The sequence below is a fragment of the Rhopilema esculentum genome, chromosome 20 (genome assembly GCF_057945365.1).
Source record: "Rhopilema esculentum isolate cy_ngs chromosome 20, ASM5794536v1, whole genome shotgun sequence".
In the NCBI taxonomy this organism is placed as follows: Eukaryota; Metazoa; Cnidaria; class Scyphozoa; order Rhizostomeae; family Rhizostomatidae; genus Rhopilema; species Rhopilema esculentum.
In genome coordinates this window covers 10708734-10730322 of record NC_142834.1, presented here as the reverse complement: position 1 = coordinate 10730322, position 21589 = coordinate 10708734, and the positions used below count along the sequence as shown (strand labels likewise).

Genomic DNA, 21589 nt, shown 5'->3' with positions numbered 1-21589 from the left:
AACCTTAGACGTCGAAGCACAGTTGATTTCATACATGGTATCTGCATGATAGCAGCACTTTTTGCCACATGCATGTTTTTACATAGGAAATCTCTCGTTTTCTTTTTTGATGTCATTCCTTTTTAATTGTATACTGTTTACTATTTCCACATGATATACAGACTCATGAAAATTTACTTCCAGTGAGACTTTGTCCTATAAATTGAAATGTCTATGGCTAAATGGCTCTGACAAAGGAATAAAGTCGAAAAAGAAGAAACAACTGGTTTGGCTGTGAAACTGAACCGTTTGGCTCAATAGAATAATAGTTGGTTTTAGGCACAGCAACTTTGAGTTCGATTCTGATCAAGGCCCAAACTTTATTTCTAATGACTTCTTAACAAATTTACTTGTAAAATTGCGCTGGTAAGTATTATTTGACGAAACAGAAGAGACGACAGTCTTGTCTAGGGTGAAGATCACTGGGGATGGCAGGAAATTTGTCGCTAATTTTAATGAGCTGGAACATGCACAAGACTTTCATAATAGTTATAGTACTGATTAACAACTGTAGCACGACATTTTCATAGTAATAGGCAATGGGACAAGAACAACAGAATTCTATAGCAATATATAAACCATATTTCTGCCTCATATATGTTAAAAAGATAGGATTTAATGAAACAATCTAACCTGTTACATAATTCTGTGTCGTAAACTGTTCTTTCCAGTACATGCAAAGCTCTTGCACACAACAAATATCCCTCTTGCCCTATGACGTCATTGAAGCCTTGTTGTTGTAGCCGATTCAGGAGAATTCCAAGTCCAATAGCAGAGCTGAATTGAATTATGGACGATTTGCCTGCTCTGGGAAGAAGAAAATTCGAAATGATTTTTTTCATCACGTTTTTACATCATCAATCAAGAGCAGCAAATACCAATTATTATTATAAATATGATATATCTTAAATACTAACTTTTCTTGTCCTGTAATCCGTGTTATGAGCAACTGGGTAATTTGTTGAATGCGCTCCAAATCAACAGAAATAAGGGACGAAGCAACTTCTGAAACAGCAATGGCTGCTGCAGCACGCGACAACAACGAACTGGCGGTAGATTTATGAGATGAAAACTGCAAAGCAAGATATTCACCTCTTTGACTGATGAATCAAACCTAACCGCTGTTTTGGATATCTAAAGACAGAAGACTACAACGAAATACGAAGTAGGGCAAATATGGAGCTAATTAAAAAAAGATGAAGGTAAGAAAAAATTAAGATAAATCAGGTAAGCATGTGGAAAAGGAATGGACAATTACAATTCAATTTTCTACATTTACTTCTTCACATTAAGTTAAATTACCACACTCTTTTTACAATTTGGAACCCTGTTAAACTGATGAATAATAGTCGACTTATTGTGAGAATACGAGTGAAGGTGACTGTAAAAATTTGCACAAGTTAAACTGGAACAAAAGAGCAGACCTGTTGACACCATTGCAATGGCGTAGTTTTGGGTTTAAAATTTCCATCAAGAACAACCATGATTGTGTCTGCGACTTTGGCAAGCCAGGACTTCTTGTCTAAATATTGAACTGATTGGTTTCTCAATTCGTCATCACCTTTATTGTCACTAGAAGTGGATACTTTCACTGCTAACGCAGCCAATGCGAGAACTGAATTGCCTTGCATTGTCGGAATACCCCTACGAAAAACCTTGTTCAGTCAGTGAAATACATCTACTAAAGCATTTTTTCATTTAAATAGCCAGCCATTTATGTAATTCATACTTGAAAAAGAGCTCCAACTTTTGTTACTGTCATTTTTGGAAGTTTCAAGCTATATGCCTCACTGAAAACAGAACTTCTTATACCACATAAAAGACCAAATATATAGGATGGTATTGTTAAGAGATATAAATCCCATCAAGCTGGTGCACTTGGTCTAAGTTGCCTAGGATCTCTGAAAAATAACTTTTGTTTTCTCAAAACCGGTAACGAATGCCACCTTCAAACAAACAATGAAATCAATTATATAAACGTACATTAAACTGAATTTAGAACTATTGACTAAGTTATTTTAATTAATATCAGAGCCTGTGGTAACGACGAGAGTAGAGATTATATTGAAGGCAATATCAAGGAATGATTATGAAAGCCTACAAAAACAGCGTATATATGTAAAGAGGGTAAAGAGAAGAATTTCAAGACAACACAATCGATGATGAATAAACAAAAACGATGAATAAGTATTTTCTACTCATAGAATAAAAATAACTTTATAACTTTGCTCAGTTATCAATTCCCAATGATTGTTCAGCTTTAAGGTTACTATTTCTCTGTTTTTGACCATAGTTCTCAAGAATAACTACCTTGATGTTGCTAGCATTCAGAGAAGTCTTAAAGCACAGAGAACTTACTTGGAGGCCTTCATCAACTGACTCGTTAACTGGTCTCTCACCCTGTATTAAGAAAGGAGCTTTAAAATATCTTTAACCTCAATTCAAGCAAATCAAAAAAACTTTGATGAAGGTATATTTTCAAGGTTTTTAAATTGTGTTCCAGCTCCCGGTTCTTCAGGTCTCTTCATCTAAAAATCGTCGAGTTTGCAGTCATACAGTCCTGAAGCATCGTAAAAAACATCTTGGCACTGGCAGAAGATAGACAAGAAATAAAAATTGCCTGTCAAGCGCTGGTAGGCAGATCGGTTTATAAAGTCTTTTGAAAATAAAAGAAGACCAATATCGCTGAATTTTTTTTAAATAAAAGTAAATAAAGGGACGATAGATTCAGCAAATGCATCGGTGATATAGCTTTAAAAATTCATAACACTGTCCTAATGCTGTCAGGTAACATTTTGTGCTTCTGTAATAGCTGTATAGTCAATACTTTTGAAACAAAACAAAGAAAAAACTAACCAGCAAAAAGAGCTTTCGGTTTCCGACTTCAAGTATTCTTCGGTTATGCTTCCTTTGTCAAACTGCAATGACAGCTCTGCCTTTCTGCCCTAGAGCGGGAAATTTAATCAAAACACTTTTAAAATTACTTGAATACCAGAATAGGAGAAATACTAGTTTCCTAGAAATATAAAAACTTATAGTCATAGAAACATAAAAACCACCTTTCGGGGATGAATGCTTTCCAGAAACAAGACTAATCAAAATCACACTTTCAATATTTTGTTGTTACAAATATTGATCATGTCTAAAGACTTTCAAAAGCGATGGAACTTTTCTTAGATTGAGAACAAATTTTAAGGACATTTTTATCAAGTACCTTTTCTTATTATCAGACTATATATTTAATTGAAACGCTTTATAAAATGCTCTGGATAGATCATCTAAAAAATTGGTTTCTTCAGAATTTCACGAAAGCAGAAATAACGTGGAGTGCAGCCACTGGGAGAGAGGATCTAGCTCCAAAGCACAAAATTTAGTTGCGATATGACATAGATTGGAGACGGTTCATAGAAAAATAGATACTAAGATTTTGTGATGAATCTAAATATTGCTGAAAAATAGAAATTGGAAGAAAGAAACTATTGCAATTTTGGGAAGATAATTTTGCTATTTTTTCAAATTTTCAGAAGAAAACTTTCTTTACTTCAAAAGTGAAAACCCTAACCAAGGTCAATTCGGATGACTCAAACATGCATTAATCTTCACCTTAGTCTACCCATGCATGCATATCCAGTGAGTCTTATGAAAAATACAGGAAAGGCACGACTATAATATACACTTCGGCAGTAACCGTGAAAATCGATACAAAGAAAGACAAGATACTTGTAAAGTGACATCAAAAATCCTGTCCATCAATTTCGCCCAAGATATTGGTGCCATAATAGCATGTTGCCAATCTGCAGGTTCCACGTTGACCTGAAACAAAGGATTGATGTTTAGGTCATTAAAGGAGCAACAAATCTTGTTTTTCCAAAATAGATTAAATATTCAATGGCAAAAAGATTAAAACGATAGCAGACATAAAATATTGTTAAAATTTCTTCACAAGGCATAAGACCTCTTTAAATTATCTTCTTACAGTCAAGAAAAATTCCACTGAGGCAAATTCCACAGAGACAAATTTTTAGGACCAACGGCATTCAGTCGACCAACGTTAACCCACAATTCCTTGATCTAAGGATTCAAACGAATATAATAAATAGAAACAGGATTTTTGAAGAGCATTGTCATACTTCACCAAGAAGATTGTCCAGCATCTGTCTGTTAATTTTAGCATCTTCAATTAGGTCGTTTCTGCCTGGTTCTTCTCGTTTGCCAAGGTGAATGGTTGTTTTGAAGCAACTAAGCAGTCCAGCTTTAAAGCAAAATAACATAGGCATAATGGCGAGTTCCAAAGAATATATAGAAAAAGAACTTTCGTGATAGATGATGACGACTTAGCTTAAGAAATAAATATAATTCTAGATATTCTTACAAGCTAAGCCTGGTATCAAAGCTGATTTGCATGTCTTCCGATACATGGATTGCAGAAACCAAGGGATTCCCTCAACAAATTTCTCATAAGTTGAGCCAAGTCTTCTGGCTGCCGTGGCACTGCTTATATTTCGTGGCAGCATCTCTACTTCTTTTGTTAACAATTTCGTCAATAATGTGCCGTAGCCTAAAACAAAGAGAAGTCTGCTATATTTAGTTATAATGCAGATTCACGGATAACAGTATTAGTACAATTGCTTAAAAGATCTGTATGTAGACATAGGACCAATAAATTTTATTCTTTTGGGTGATTTAAACAGGAAATTAACTGAAAATACTCAAGTATCAAGCAGCATTTACAAATTTTGTTTAGAATGGGTTTCTGTCAAACTCCAGGCAGAGAAATTATCAAATACAGTCTATGCTTTGTGTATTAATGAAAGAGAGATTGAGTCAAGCTGATGATGACCTAAATATGTTTAAAGAAATGTAATAACAACTGAACAGTAAAGTGAAAAGTTAATAAATGCAAAACCTTCGGTAGTTTTATCCGCCATATTGTGGAGAAGTAACGCATAGGCTGGTCCGGTAATCTGTTCTCTATAAGGGTTAAAGTCATCATCTTCAGGCCTTTTTTTCATGTTGTGTTTTCTAAGCAGAAGGTCAGCGATAACAGGTCGTACCTACCAGAGAAAGATGTCCAATGTAACTGTTTCAATTACCAAATAGCATTCATACTATTGAAAATCTTTATCATTGTCTCATAAAAGTTTACAATTAACCAAGAAATACAAACATTTCCAAAATGCAGATGAATAGTGAGATCTGGTTGGTTTCAAGTTGAAGTTGGAGAAATAATGATGATGACAGCTACAACCTGACCTAACAAACAGCACCTGTATGAAGCATTAAAAATGTTTATCTAACCGTTCCCTCGTGACTTTGTTCCTATTCTCATAAGAATGTGTTTTTAGTCACAAACTTTAAGCTCCCTTATTCCCTTACTGTACAGTGCTCTAATGAAATATAGCAGTTAATAAGCAAGACTGCTATTCCTGGTTAGTTTTTGGGCTGATACCAGTGCATGTAAACAGGAGTAATAGAAAATTTGAACAGATTTCAAAGATAAGGTAGCCACAAAGATAAGCCCTATAAAAGTCTCTATCGTTTAAAGGAATTAATCCCTTAAAATTCATGAAAATTTTGAAAGGGTAAGAACCGAATTTCACATATCCCCTATATCTATTTTATTCCATTTATCGAAGCATGTTTGACGATGCATCATAGTGCTGAGTGCAACTAAATTTTGAGATCAACAAAAGGACTTCCAATAAGCTCATGAATGCTTCTAATAGAAAAATCCTTGAAATCACAATAACAATAGTAGGATTAGATGTCTGTCTTAAAATCATGAAAGAATCAAAAACAGACTTACTTTTGGTGGTAAATTTCCTACAGTAAAACTATCCACCTGGAAGTTCGTCAAAAAGGCAAATGCTGCAGATCCAACATTTGGATTCTTTTAAAAGAAAAACCAAGCAAAAATTAAGAAAACGTAGATAGTTTTAGATCAAGATACCAGTATTCATAACATATAAATATTGGTGATCCTCGGTCTACAACACAAGAAAAGTGGAAAATGCCATGTTTTAGTGAACTGGTAGAAAACACTTTGAAATCTTAATGAAAATGTTACAATTTCTTTTGAATATAAATGATGCAAATATCATATAAAATTCTATAGTACTCAGGCGAATTTTAATGTTTGTCTTGGTTAGAATATGCATTTAAACTATTCGAATATCAATTTTTCGATATACCTCATGATCAACGTACTGCCATATGAAATCACAAGCATATTGGATGAAGTTCTGAAAGTGAAGAAAATTATCTAGCTCTGACTATTAAGATCAAAGTGATAAATTTAAATGGTTATGATAAGAGTAAACAATGAGTCAATGTATAGTAATCACAGAATTAAATGCATTTTATTTTTGCAATAAAAAATAAAGCTAATGAGCTCGACATTTGAAATCTTAAAGGCTCTTGCGCAACCGGCATGCTTTGCGACTATCATTCAAAAGACCAGCCTAGCATCGGACTGCATGAAAATACAAAAGACAGTAAACTTCTCAAGACAACTGCCGCTAAGCATGCCGGTTGGACAAGAGCCATTAGTAACAAACTGAAGTGACAAGAAATAAGACGAGAGGAGAAATGACGTTAGGTAAAATCATATGAGGCACCACAATTAACACCAAAGGTTATTGGGAGTTAGCTAGATACAATAACGACAGGTTGGGAGGTTCAGTTCAGTTCAGTTCAGTTTTATTTTAAATTCCACTGGATACATACACTTGTTGTAAATTAGAAATAATCCAAGCTTAAAAGTACGAGGGACATCCAAGCTTAGGTACAGGGATACGAAGCTTAATAAAAAGAAAACAATGATGGGATATTTTAACAGGATAGCCTATAAGTGCAAAAGATGCTGCCATTACTAATGACAATAATTTGGCGTTTTCAAGAATAGTTTTTCCATCATCAGTCATTAAAAAAACACAAAAATAACTAGAAGGTCAAGATTGAAGTTATAAAAGTATTGTTAGATAAATTGATTTTTTGAATTTTCTGATTCAGCATATCTCCTATTAAATGTAAACTACTTAATTACTCATCCAAAAGATGGTAGTGTATTTTTGGTGCTCTTATTGAAGAAAGTTCACTATGCACTAGCAACTTCGAGTTGTTTACCCATTGCCATTATACGGACTGGTATTTTCAAAACAATGGGGAATAACCCCCAACATAAAAAGAATCATACCACAATGGTAACAAAATCAATAATACTTGGCGTATAACCCCCGATTGAGAATGGAAAGCTGCTGTTCTTTCGACAGGAAGGCAATCAAGCAAGGCAAAACAATTTTTGAACAACACAAAGAAACATTTGGTAGATTTAGATCATACATGGCTTTCTTACGTTGTTGAATATTTTCACTTCACGAGTACATATTTTCGACAACCGAAATGTACAATGTTTATCCTTTGAATAATCTGGTGTTATTCAATAATCTGGTGTAAGGCCGCATTTAAAAGGAATTAGGACGCAAAAATCTTACGAGATCGGCAGTGGATCTTCCAAGAACCCGAGGTGCCAAGCTTACAAAGCTAATGATACCCTTGATAACGATTGGTGATTGACTTGAGAGAACTTTTGGAGACACTTCTGCCCAGGCTGTTTGGAAATCAGATACCTGTAAAGAATTATATCCTTATTATCAGGGCTGTTGGTCTATAGGGTTGACAAAACCACGATCGTTAGGACCACATTTTGAAACAAGAAGATGATTTGCATGCTTTTGTCACTGAAGGAAAAAGATTTTGTAGTTCCCTCTTCCGTTTCTATCTTTCGTTTGACATCATAAATGTATGATGAAGAATAAAGGAAAACAAAACAAATACAGCCCAATAAGACCTATGATAGATGGCATTACCAGTAGCAATCTGCTGGCGCTGAAAAATTCGAAATGTGTAAAATTTTAGCAGCCCAACTGCGTTACATATTATTTCCATTGAAAAACTTTAACATTATTATTTTAATCTCAGCCACACACAACCCTCATTCACATTTCCTTTACAAATTTCCATCACTCTCTCCATTCACAACCACCCCCATCATTCCCAGCCTCTGCGATGCATCAAACCTCCTCACCATCCACCAGTCATATCAAAATATCAAACTAATGTAAATTTCAAATATATCACCTAAGTAGATTTTTCTTAGTTCAGTATCACCGACATATCAGCTTAATATTTATAACTTATTTGTTGACTATAATCGGTGCGTTGCAGTGTTCCTTATCCTTGTCATTTAAGGTTCATGATTTCTACATGTTTTCTAGCACCAATATTTTACTGAAGATTTAAACATTATATCAGTGGATGGTTGTTTTGGCTTCGTGAGGGATTCCTTAATGCAAAACAAGACCAAATGAAAACGGGTGATTTCTCCCAAGATATCTCGATTGCTTAAAAATGATGCAAACTCGAAATGGTTTAAAATAGCAGTTACCTCTGCCTCACATAGAAACTTCAAAGCCTCAAGTGCTAGGTACACGATGCTGTCAGCCACCTCTGAACGAGCACAAACCTGGCCTTTTTCAAAATCATTAAATATACTTGCGAGCAAACCAATTACATCTGGGCCATGTTGTGTAGGTCTGTAAGAAAGTCAAATTTCACATCAAAATTTTTACATGATCACTACCCTCTTCCCCACTGGTGGGTTCACCCCTTGAAATCACCTAAACCATATGCGTCAAACTCAAGGCCCGCGGGCCGCATCCGACCCGGCGTGTTATATCCGACCCGCGAAATCATTTTAAATCATTGTGTTAAAATAGAGTGTTCAATAAACGATTATCCTGATCGGCCCGCGACCTAAAGTGTGTTTTGAATTTTGGCCCCCTGTGCAATTGAGATTGACACCCCTGATCTAAAGGTTTGTTTCTGTTTTGTGGTTAAACTTTGCTGCATTAATGCATAAAGAAAAACACAAATAAAAATACTTAACAATTATTGGCTTACTATGAGATGTACGAAATCAGCCCTCTCCCATCAGAAGAAACTTATAAAATGGCGCTTTGCTCTTTTGACATCAACGGCGGTCGCTACTGATACAGCAGAGGAAATTATAAATGAATATTGTAGGAAATTGATCCAATTTATCTGTTAGGGAGGGAAGACTCGTCAGTCGCACTGGAATGAGCGCTTCTTTAGGACCAACGTTCCATAATATTTTACAGCCAAACGTACTGTGCAAAGCGTATAGAACTAAGTTGCTTAAAGCAACCGAAAATGCCGGGCAGTAAAAATATCAAGAAAACTATTTCTTCCAGCAGTTATGTGTACCTGAGTTTACAGATCTCTAACAGAGTTGAAACTCTAGAGATGTTTAGCTCCTCCCATACTGCCTGTGACATATCTTTGAGCTCAACTCGTTTCGAAAGAAGCTGCTGGAGGTATGGAAAGATCCTCGGCTAAAAACACGAAAAGAATATCCATGCAATATCTTAATAGAAAGCGTTATCGACTCAAGAGGTTTCAGTGGATAATTACTGCTGATGAAAGACTGCGGTAGCCTAGTGGAAAAATCAAACAGAATTCAAAATGAGCAAGCACGAGCGACGTTCTCAAAAGAAGATTAAGAATCATCACGTCTTATAATAGGCAGGTGAAAAATATTTGAAGTATCAGGATAAACGAAGCTTTAAGAGCTGTTGATGAATTTCTGCTTAATCATGAAAAATCCATTCGTAACATTTTGAGCTTTTTTATACGACGATTTTAAGTCAAATTCTGAACAGGATTACAGCTCAAATGGCCTTCATTTGTTAAGGTTCTTCAAGAACAAGATTTTGCCCCCAGTCTTTAAACTCTATCGATTTGTTTGAAACCTACTAACTCTTGAGGTATACACAATTCCAGGAAAATGAGGTATACACAATTGGTCATATAATTACGGAATCAACCATTTTAAAAAGAAACTATTAATTCGGCACCTGAATCTTCCATAAATCTTTGGTTAGTCTGATTGCCAAAGGAAGAACAGCATTCGATGTGCCTAGCATTAGGATTGCTTTCAAAACTGGTGATACCAAAAGCTAGAAAAGAATCGAAAATCTTAGAACTACTTTTTGTAAGTAGAAATGAGAGAATTAAATGCTAAAAAAGGTTGTTTTTAATGAAAATCAGCTTATGCTCAGATGCGAAAAAGATTTTCCGCAGAACAACACCAAAGAACATGCTTTCATATACTTCCTACATAAACCTTAAAGTGACCTAAATACTGTCAATTTTCAAAGTCTTTTTAAGGGCAATTTTGAGCATTCATTCGAAGCAATAATTCGATAATCGGGGCAATTAAAATTATAGTAACTGAGGCCATTCCAAATTTCTTTCCACTTTTAAAATGCCAATATGGGATAAAAATGGACGTAAACTGACCTTGTTTGTGCCTAACAATGGTAGCGATTCAAGAATCATAAACTTCATAGACGATTGACGGCACTGGTTTGAGGTGTGCAGTAACAATGGCAGAAAGTTGATGGCCTAAAACCAACATAAGACATTAAAATCAAAGCAACAATAAGCTTGTTCAAGAATCTCTATACTATACTCTATGTAGTGAAGAGTTGTATTGGAAATCAAAACAAGTAGGGCCCGCGCCAACGGGAGGGGGGTGGCTATGGCCCCCTCACGTTTATGTGGAGCAAGTATTTGCTGCAGTAAAAGGGGTAAGAAGCCTTGGCCCCTACTTTTTCCACCCTTGCCCCCTACTTTCAAATTCGTGGCACGGGCCCTGTAAAGAGTATGTTGAAATTTTCGTTATCAAACTTGTATCTAAAAAAGCAGCTTTGTCTCCCTTTTGAAATCGAGTTACCTGGAACCCAGATAGATGATTCCTAAGCTTTAGAGTAATGATAGCCTATACCTATATGCAAATTTTCAAAATTTCTCGCAATAAGCAACATTTCTGCTATTACCCTCTACGATGTTTGTACGACAGTTGGTTATATTGTAAAACAAAATATTTTATGACTAAAGGGCTAGCACACAGATTTTGCATTTGCATTTTATCCCGGTCCAAGTGTCATGCGATACTGCCAAAATTAACTTCAAAAAAGAGGCAAATGGATATGTAAAATTGTGGAGGAGCGCTGCAAATGAACGTGAGAAAAAGAGAAAAGTCGAGTTGTAGTAATGCTAGAGAAAAATCTTTGTTTCTCTTCTTATTATTCTGGTTATTGTGCGTATCATTACACAATATTGTCAAATGAATTATTTAACTTTCTCATATTCCCAGTGCTCACTTTGACAAATTCACACTATCAATTATCACTTCAGCTAGTATAAAAAGATACTTCAAAAAATTAGAAACCATTTTTGGGTTGGTCATTCCAAAGGTAGTGATAGTTGCAAGCACATCTGATAATATGTTTTTGTTCTGTGGATTTACAACCAGAGTCGAGAGCATCAGTATTAATGAGTCAGAATGTGTTTTGCTTTCATTGAATGCATGGATGAACTCTTTAGCAGAGGGTTCTGACCTGAGAAAAGAGTAATATATGCGATAATTTCATAAAACTTTTAGCAGTTGAAATTCGTTAAATCCAAGCTACTGGACAAACTACAGATAACATGTAAAATTTTTAATAAGACTTAGGCTGAGAAGGTTTAGTTAGACTTCGTTCTTACAAAAAAGATAGAGAAAACTGTTGGCAAAAACTGTAGTATTCCATTAGGGCTAAAGGGAACATTTTCCACGTGGTTAGTAACGTAAAAATGCCCTGATGACATTTAGCAGACTTTGACGGTAAACTCTTAATTGAAAAGACTTTAATGTTTCGATTGATATTTAGATTGATCAGTATTGAGCATTGTAAACAAAGGAAATATGAGTACAACAGCATTCGACCATATTTTCAGGAACCAGAATAGATTGAATTTTGGAGACTTCAAGCGAAATGGACTTCCTATTAGTTATTTCAGCGTGATACAATTTTCTTTCTCATTGGTCTTCCCAAATAACATAATCGATAAAACTCAGGTTTCAAGCCTTTCAGTCAAGTATTCTTGGCTTTCGAACGTTCGTTTATTGGATAACAGCAAGATTGGCCTTTCTGTTAGTCATACCAAAATCTAAATAAGGAAGCTCCTTGGGGGTCAAAAAACTTAGAAAAACCTACGTAAAAATAGCGAGGCTAGAGATTAACATAAACCATGAGGGTTATAATTACTGGGTAATAAAAATACTCGGTAAATCCTAACAATAAACGGTGACAAAAAGTGAACGGGGTCTTAAATGTGATATAAAAAAGGTTTGGCCTACAGAAATCTGGATATTGACTATTTCCAAAAAACGGTATATCTGGATAATATAGAAGGGATAAACTTCGTAATCGGATTCACAACAATGAAGAATTTACCAGCAGCTTGCAACACAATTCTTGCTAAAATTTTGTACGTAAACTTTGGGACTTGAAACAGGCAATGCCTCACTGGGATTCACTTTTGAGTGCTTCGTGTTCATAGTTTTTACATATGCTTAATAAGACCACATTGCAATTTCACTTGATTTGGAATCAGACACCTCTGAACCCTTACAAATAGGCTTCTAAAACGCACACAAGTATATTCACCTGTTGATTTCTATTAACAGTCTGCAGTGATGTTTAGCAATCATAAGCTCGTCTGCCAGGCACTCGGATTCCAAAAATCTATTATCATCGCCCTGGAATATTTTAAGCAAACATTGTTTCTTTAGCAAATATTTTACATGATATAAACTATTTCCATGTTATTTTTCATATTGATATGCAAAACAATTTGTTGTAATTTATTGATACTAACATGCGTTATATTTAGTTACTTTATGTTCTCATTGAAATGCAGAATATCTTGTCAGGTTTCAAGAATGTCTTCCTTATACAAAGAAAATGTTGTAAGAAAGCTTTCTATATCATATTGAAGTAAATTAAAGGTTTGGATCATGGCTAGAATGTTTTGGTTTTTGTAGTGATTTTTCCAGTCAATGAGAAAAATATAGTTAAAGCAAAAACCAATAAAGCTTGCAAAAGTACATCTAAGAGTTTAAGCCATCGTAAGCTAACAGAAGCCAGCGTACTGATAGATTGAGATAACAGAGCAAAAAGCAATGAAAAAAGGATTCAAAATAAATACCTCATCTTCAGAATTTTTGGATGATAAATAGCAACATCGAATATTCATTAAAAGATTATGAGCTATTTTCTGGCAAGTACTTCTATCTTTTTCTTCGTTTTGATCTGCTATTATTGTGAACAAAGGAAGGACGAAAGCCTTCAAAACGGATAAAGATTGGGATGGATGACGTAATGCAACACAACACGGAATCACGTGGAGTCCTGAGTATAAAAAAGTAGGGAGTTAGAAAGAAGCTGCAAATATACGTGTTACAATGGCATTAGCAGTACAAAGCCTGAACATTATTTCCTTAGTATAAAAGAAAATATCTGCAGTCGATAATACCCCCTTTATGTGAATTTTTATCCCCACTCCTTATTTTAGCCCCCTTTTCCATCGACAAAAACCTTCGACTAAAGATTTTGAATGACCCTTGTTAAACCATATCCCCCCATTTATTTCCGACCTGAGTAAGTTTGATATTTGATGAAACGGAGGAAACAAAACAATAGGTGCAACTCAGGATAGGTTGCTAGCTTGACCAAATATAAACTTCAAACGTCTAAAAACGTGGTAGAGCTTACCCAGTCTAAGAATTTTCTCGTGATAAATTGCAGGACTCTTGTATAACAGGAGAGCAAGAAGATACAAAAATTCATCTGATAGAAAACCCTAAAAAGTTAAAAAATAGCATTGCATCAACAAGAAGCTTCAGCTGTATTTTTCAGAATAAAAATCATTTCAATTTTCAACGCGCATCAATAAAATGGAATGTAAAGTGAGAGACAATTGGTACGAGATATCGTGCTTGTACCAGAGCTTTCCTGTTGAAAATATAAAGCAAACTTTAATCATGAAAATATTCAACCTTTGGATAATTGAGAAATATCTTTTCAAGCAAGCTCAAATGCACAATCAGGTTCCTCTTGACATCCACAAGTTTATGACACAGTGACATTGCATGATAACCAATCTTTTTCAGGAGAAATGACACATTTTCTGAAATGAAAGATGTACATTCACATCGAGAACTGTTTTTTCAACACCTCCTTGTTACTCAACAAAAGGTTTAAAGCCTTAATACAGGTCTTTGAATGGAGCAGAACTGGTTGAAGACAAAAATTTGGCTTATAGTTGTATCAAAACTATTTCAGCGTACTTCTCGTTTCACAGAAATTACAGAAACAACTTGAAGATAAATTAAGCCGCAAAGTTAAGAAGCATGTAGTTAATCAAAAGGGGCTCCTCAAACTGCCCACACTCGGCCAATGTGTGGCGCCCAGAAAAAACTTTAATTAAGTAAATTTATTCAAACTGTGGAATATTCTTATTTTTCCTTCTTTAAAGGTTTTCTCCCTGTGATATCTAACCTCCATAGACAGAATGTTGAATGTTGCGGCCAATTTAAGCTTCTTACAATAATCATACGTCCATGTAACTCTCGTTGAAACTAAACACTATTTCCATTTTCTTCAATGTCTCTCCGTGGTTGTTCTTTGTTCTTTTCAGTGGTGTTATAAGCAAAAATGTAAATCAGGACCCTGCGAGAAGAGGATCAGGTGAGCCAGGGGGAACATGGCTGCTACAGTGTTCAGCAGGATTCTTGTTAAGAAGTAAAACTCCAAGGTTGAGGGCAAAAAACACGGTTTACAATTATTTGAAAAAACTTGGCACTTAGGATTTATGACAGTGCTTAGAAAGAAATCAAGCCATACCGTCACTTTGAAAGCCAAGCAAGCACAAAGCCAATTGTTCTGTTAAAATTGTGTTGTCATAGATAAAATCATCTGCTGTCTGTAAACAAAAAAATACATGAAGGTATAACACACAATTGGTATTGCAAAGCATTAAACAGACTGTAAATGTGGCACTAAGAAGGTATGATGATAAGACAGGTATATTGTGGCTTAAAAGAGAGGGGAAATTTAAGGAGAAAAGAAAGCTAAGCCCGTAGTATGCTCAAGAAAAAAAAGAAACATAAATCCAAATGAACAGAAGTGCTCTTAAGATTAAACAAAGCATAATTCATAGATCAGTTATGTGATAAAGATAACTTTGCTATTATCAAATCTCATCTCAATACTAAAAAACAGTATATCATATCATTACAAATAATATGAATCATATTACTACAACAATGAATTGTCATGTCTCTATAATTAAATTAAATTTTCCAGAAACTAGTGACCTGTTTCATAATTGTAGTGAGTAGATTAAGATGGAAAAAGCACTTGTAACTGTGCCAAGGGTCTTAATGCCCAGACAAATTACTGGGGATTCTAGAAAGATGATGAACTCTCGTGAGATCACACTGATAATGAAAAAGACATTAGCCTAAGTAGATGTTAGGTGTTATCATACCAAGCAAACTCTGTACCTTTCTGAATTGTACTATCAAGAACAGGAATTCTGCAATGTTTATCGCTTCTTCTTTATGTCCACTGTCGTGTAATGTCTTAACGATTTCAGCAAAGCAAGTGAACAATGTGCGAGCATCCCTGAATCTTGAAGTCCGATCTGGGTCAAGCAGCACGAATGTGATAAATGGTTTTATTGATGATATAAGATGCTGCAGGATTCTGTAGACAGATAAAAAGAATGTTTTCTTTAAGCCGAATTTCGGTGTCATGCAATTAACTAAAAAATAACAACATGCAATATTTTGTTCGAGTCTATTCATCTAAATATGAATGCTTACACAGTTGCCTGATAATGACATTAAACGTGAAACTTAGATATTTCTTCTTTTGCCCAGCAAAAACATTTTATGTGCCGGCGTACAAAATGCGGAGGGAGGTTCAGCGCCCCCCCCCAATACCATCCCCTTTGGCAACGCCCCTGTATGCTGAGATCTATATGACAGATCAGTTAAAAGTAATTTTCAATAAATTTGTAATGCTAAAGAAAACCAAAAGGTATAAGATCAATCACATGCAATGTATTGTTAGTATTTCAAGATAGGTGGGCTAGCGTCAAAATAGTTATTGTCAAAGCTGTTGAAGAAAAGATTCAACAAGAATATGCACCTTGATTGGTGTGTACTTTTGAAGTGGGTAGCATGAATAGGCTATCAAACTCAAAGGCAAAATCAATGAAAGCTATATAATGACAATAAAGAATGTTATATGTGAATAAATTATATAATTTTGGAACTTGCTTGGATGATGATTCAATTGCCAAAAGATATTGATACTTGATTGCATCAATAATATAATCACATGCTTCTGGTCTCTGCTGAATGACTGCTATGAAAGGATGCATTTGGGTCCTGTAGTTCGAGGATTCAATTGATTAAAAACACGCCAAAAGCAAAATTTACCAAATTCAAATCCAAAACAAACAATTAAAAAGCACAGTTAAAAAGATTGTGTAAAACAACCCAAAATAGTATGTTTGTAATCTTAAAGGCATAAGCCCTAAATCTAGCAGTGGCATGAATCATTCTTACCATTGGCCAATTGCTACAAAATATATTACATTTAATCATTTCTTTAGTAGTAATCATTTCTTTTGATGGGTAAAATTGTAAGACCCAGATTTATGCCTTGAAACTCACAGAAAGTCAAAATAGATGAGGGGTTGATTTGATATATTATATGACGAGAATAAAAGATGTCATTTCTTAGAAATTGGTAACTAATAACTTGTTGCTTCTTGTCTATGACCTGATAAAATCAAGGTTTACTGCATGGCAAGAAAATTTAGTCAACTTAAGTAAACTTTAAAAACAACAAATAACTCATTAAAATAAATTAAATTGCTTCATAGGTGGGATATTTAAAAATTGGAAAATTCACTATTTCTTTCAGGTGTCTTTCAGATAAATCACATCATGGAAAATCTTCAGCAGGGTAACAGATAAAAAAGAAAACCAGCAATTGGGAGAAAACGTCTGGGCAACCCTTAACAAAAGAAGAAATTATAGACGCCATGGAAAAAATGAAAAAAGGCAGAGCAGCAGAAAATTACAAGATAGCATGTGAGCTGATGTAAGCTTTAGGAAATTTCGGGCTTGACAAGATACCTGAAATTGGTCATAATCGGTATGATTCCAAGAACATTCCTGATGAAATTCTTGAATCAATTTTTATTGCCTTGTCAAAGAAGTCAGCAACAATAGATTACAAAACACACAGAGAAATTTTCAATCGTGATAAGAGTACCACCAAAGAAAGGATGTTGGGTAAACAGTTTGGATACAAACTTTAAAGGGAGCAAGGAATGCAATTTAGTACCTGAGATTGATGATAGAAAATTTATCGAAAAAGCAAAAGGAAAGAAAGGTTAGAGATTAACAGGAAAGGTTTTAGATAAATAAGGAACTTGTATTATGATAAAAAAGCTGCAATCAAGATTTAGGGTCAATTTAATGAGTGAGAAGAAACAGAGAGGAGTAAGACGGGGCTGCATTCTATCACCAGAGCTCTCAGTAAAATCAAGACACATGATGAAGTCAATCTAGAAGAGACTAACCTTGATAGCTTACAATACGCAGATCATGCACCATAGGTTGCAGACAGTGAGGAAAAGCTACAGAGACTGTTGCACATTGTAACCACAGAAAGAAAGAAGGTGGTTTGAAGATAAATTGTGAAAAATATGTGATGGTTGCAAGCAAGAACGCAAGATTTACTGAGTGCAGTATGCAGGTTAATGGAGTGCGAATAGAGCGATTAAGTAAATTCGTCTACTTAGGCAAATGTATAACATCAGATGGGAGATCAGATATAGATAATAAAAGCAGAATTAGCCAGGCAAAGACAACCTTTATGGGCATTAGGGAATTCAAGTATACAAGGAAGATAGGAGTGGATTTTAGAAAGTGTTCGCATAATGGTTAGATCTGGTTAGTGCCATTGTATGGATGCAAGTCATGGACAATAAGTAGGAACATAGAAAAAAAGCTTGAAGTGGTAGAAATGTGGTTTTCGAGAAGAATAGAGATAATTTCATGGATAGACAGCTGTTGAACACAGTCAAGAGGAGGCAATGGGGTTTCATTGGGTTGAGAAGAGAAAAGGAATAGAAAGAAAGATTACAGAAGCTGAGATGGCAGAGAAGCGAGCAAGAGGAAGACAAGGGTTGAAGATGTTAGACTGGATGATAAAGAATTTGGGTGTTAGCGATGAAAAGTAACTAGGCAAGTTTGCAAGAGATAGAAGATGGAAGGAGGGTGCACCACCATGATCCGTCTATGGCATTTGATGCCATGACACCAAAAGAAGATGGCAAAATCCACCATATAGAATTGAGTTGACTTTAGAGGAACAGCTTAACTAAAAATAAGAGTGAGGTTTTATTCCAAAATGGCTTCTAGAAATACTAGTACATGAAAAGTTTTCATTAAAAATTAACTGAAGATATGAAGTTCTGCAAGACGTTTAAACATGAAGATGTAGCTCAATCTTTTGAATTTAAACAGCGAGTAAGTTATTTCTTTCAGGTGTTTTTCAGACAGATTACCTCTGATGGGCGCAAAGTTCCAAACATTAGGCATTGCTTTTACATTTGGGTTGACAGTTTTATCTTTTGTTTTGGAGGACTGATGTAACTGAAAGACATTCTAAATACAAAGGCAACTTCTCTCAATTGTTTTTATGCCATTTTCAAGTCAAAACAAATACCACAAGGAACTGTCTACGATCAATAGATTAAAGGTAATTTAAAAGCAAGCATGATAAACTTAAAAAAATGGTAAACAAGAAAGTTTACAACAATTTTTCTACAAGTGAAAGTTGTGAACAAACTGTTATTGGACTGATAGCACTTTAATTGGGCTTAGCTGCCCTTGAAATAGTTAGATAATTAGATAGTAATAAAGACTTCTCATCACCTTATTTTATAAGGACAGTGGAATTCTTCTGTCTTCTTGAGTTGATTTTCAATTTCCCAGATAATAATTTCCCAGAGAGATGAAACTACTAAGGAGGGATTCCTACAAAACAATATAAATACAACACAATTTATTCTATCATTTGAATTAATATATTATACTTTGCAAATCAGTAAGAAAACGTGACTGTGAAAAAATTATATCAAGGTAAATTTTTCGAGGTAGATAAGTAATGAACAGATTAAAGCAGATGTTACACAAGAACATGAATAAAAAACCAGCCCAATATTTGAATAAAATTCCAATTTAAAGGCTTTTTAAATGTAGGTTTTTTAAGAAAACATACTTTTTGGTTGCTGAAAGAATTAATATCTTTTTCAGCAGATAGTCTTTTGGAATTATGCTTTTTACGACAAGTTTTAAAAGTAGCTTGAAACTTGTGATGTTTGCATCAAAACAATGTTTATCACCACAATATTCCAGCAGATGAGTGATTTCTTTGACCTAAAATTCATAAAAAAGACAAATTAAAATTTACAAGTTCAATATCACAGAAAGCAGTATGTCAATTTATCAAATAAACTCATCAAACAGAATGAGAAATTTCTTAGGCCATCAACTTAACAAAGTTAACTTATTTTTTAAAATACCAAGCCGTCTTAAAACTCATATCTAATTTTCAAGAACAATAGATAGATGGATATCTAAAACAACAGCTGGAAGAAGCAGAAGGTTAGTTTTCTCCATCTGCTACCAAAATAATATAGTTTCTAAATACAAATCTTCCACCATACCTGATCAGGATTTTCTACTAATTTCCCTTGCTTGCTAATTTCTAAAGTGGCATTGTAATCCTTCCATAGGTTCTGCGAAAAAATCACAAATATAAACAAGATGAATAAATTACAGGGTTTGAGGAATATGACAATAAGTAGACCTAAATGCAGGTGCCTATATATGTTCTAACAGTAACAACCAAAGTAAATCAAACCTTTTTTTAAAATTACAATACTCAGACAGGAAATGTTGAAGCATTATATTGCCTTAGCACATAAATCTCTGATCCACATGAAGTTCTGATAATGTAAAATTTGTTGGCATGCTGGTAGTTGCAAGCCTAGTTTTTCCTGGTTTAGAACAAAAAATTCTAATCAGGGGGCACATGAGGCACGATTTTGCTTTTTATCAAGTGACCCTATGACATACATTGTGATAACTCAGAATTTTTCTGTCATTAATAGAGAGTTTACGAAACACGGCGCGACAGGTCCAGATAGAAGCATGTTGTAAACGTTAATATTGCACTGTATACCAGTAGCAGCAATAACAAATTATCACAATATATGTCACGGTGTTATGTGATTCATTTCCCGCCATAATTTGAAAAAGGTTTTAAGTAGGAAAATGAAATCAGAAAGGAAAAATATTTCAGCAACACTCTCATACAGCATTTTACTTTAAGTTAAAAGAAAAAAAAATTTGGTGCTAAAAGCGTGTCACTTGTTCTTTAAGGCATACAATGGCCTCAGTCCATAAAATAGAGACCCTTTTTCTCTTTTTATGAAGACTTGATGGCTTTTAAACTGAAATATATGTGTTTGAAGGGGTGTATCACTATTTGAAAGTTTTTATAAACCAAATAATTTTCAAAATCAAATTGGGTGCAAGGATGGCTCAGTTGTTAGAGGCGCTGACTACAGACCCGAGGGTCAGCGGTTCGAGCCCCTTGCATGACCAAACTTTCCCCCAGGGTGAGGAGAGTTGCCAGCTCTCTGTAATTCCAGGCGTAGGAATCATGAGGTGTGGTCACATCGAGAGGAAGGACCAGGACACTGCTCAATAAGAATAAGCTTCTCAGTGTCCTAAAAACTACCTTTGCATGCTAGGTAGAAACAAAAACAAATTTTGAAAGAATTTTAGAAGACATTTCTTGAAAAAATAATTAAACAAAAAGGAGACAAGTCTTTTAGGCCCTGGTGCCATGCCTTTTTTAGAGTTTTGACATGTATGGAAGCATGGGCAAGCAATCAGATGCCCAATATTACCAGGACTGAACATGCCTTTCCTTTTTGTCTGCACAAAAATTCTTAAAAGCACTGGTCCTGTCTTGCCATTCCACACAAGCGCAGCAAAGTTCTGAATGCACATGATGCCAAACGGACAGTTTCTTGTCCACACAAGAAACAAAGTTTCCAGTTTGGTACAGTACATCATGCATCTTTTTAGTGTTAAAAAGTAAACAGTGACCAAGCTACAGAGTACAGCAGTTTCCAAAAATATCTTGGATATGCAAGAGCAAAATTCAAGTGTGCAAGTGTGTACTTTTGTTTTTGTGTACTTTTTAAGCACTTCAATTGTGCACATTTGTGTGTAGGGCCTAAGGATATAAATTAAGCAGCAGAAATTGACAAAGGTAAGAAAATGTACATAATTGATAGTTATTTAAAAACCAGTCAGTACAAGATTATGTCCACCTTGATGAGGAAACTCGTTCAGAATTTGCATTTGAAGTTTTAGTGACGTCATACTCTACTGTTATAAAAGGTTCAGGTGAAGTCTATATTCTGGTAGTTTAATGTTTACTTTACATTTGATATATTTTTAGGGGTCATGCAAACC

At 34.8% G+C, this 21589-nt stretch overlaps 1 protein-coding gene across 1 annotated transcript in view; it reads right to left on the bottom strand.

Moving 5' to 3' along the window:
* The window catches only part of LOC135687480 (focadhesin), a 36665-nt gene that overhangs the window by 14066 nt on the left and 1010 nt on the right, over positions 1–21589 (bottom strand). Inside the window, exons 2-28 of the mRNA XM_065204047.2 lie at positions 19765–19836; positions 19317–19474; positions 18971–19072; positions 16295–16405; positions 15515–15716; positions 14853–14931; positions 14006–14136; positions 13722–13809; positions 13156–13358; positions 12615–12706; positions 11354–11522; positions 10420–10524; positions 9975–10076; positions 9325–9452; positions 8486–8633; positions 7533–7667; positions 6231–6281; positions 5846–5929; positions 4946–5093; positions 4412–4597; positions 4170–4291; positions 3760–3852; positions 2896–2984; positions 2398–2439; positions 1464–1683; positions 957–1111; positions 673–846 (exon numbers count right to left, since the gene is read on the bottom strand). Of these exons, the coding sequence (XP_065060119.2) occupies positions 673–846; positions 957–1111; positions 1464–1683; positions 2398–2439; positions 2896–2984; positions 3760–3852; positions 4170–4291; positions 4412–4597; positions 4946–5093; positions 5846–5929; positions 6231–6281; positions 7533–7667; positions 8486–8633; positions 9325–9452; positions 9975–10076; positions 10420–10524; positions 11354–11522; positions 12615–12706; positions 13156–13358; positions 13722–13809; positions 14006–14136; positions 14853–14931; positions 15515–15716; positions 16295–16405; positions 18971–19072; positions 19317–19474; positions 19765–19836 (3389 nt within the window). The remainder of the gene's footprint in view (positions 1–672; positions 847–956; positions 1112–1463; positions 1684–2397; positions 2440–2895; positions 2985–3759; positions 3853–4169; positions 4292–4411; positions 4598–4945; positions 5094–5845; positions 5930–6230; positions 6282–7532; positions 7668–8485; positions 8634–9324; positions 9453–9974; positions 10077–10419; positions 10525–11353; positions 11523–12614; positions 12707–13155; positions 13359–13721; positions 13810–14005; positions 14137–14852; positions 14932–15514; positions 15717–16294; positions 16406–18970; positions 19073–19316; positions 19475–19764; positions 19837–21589) is intronic.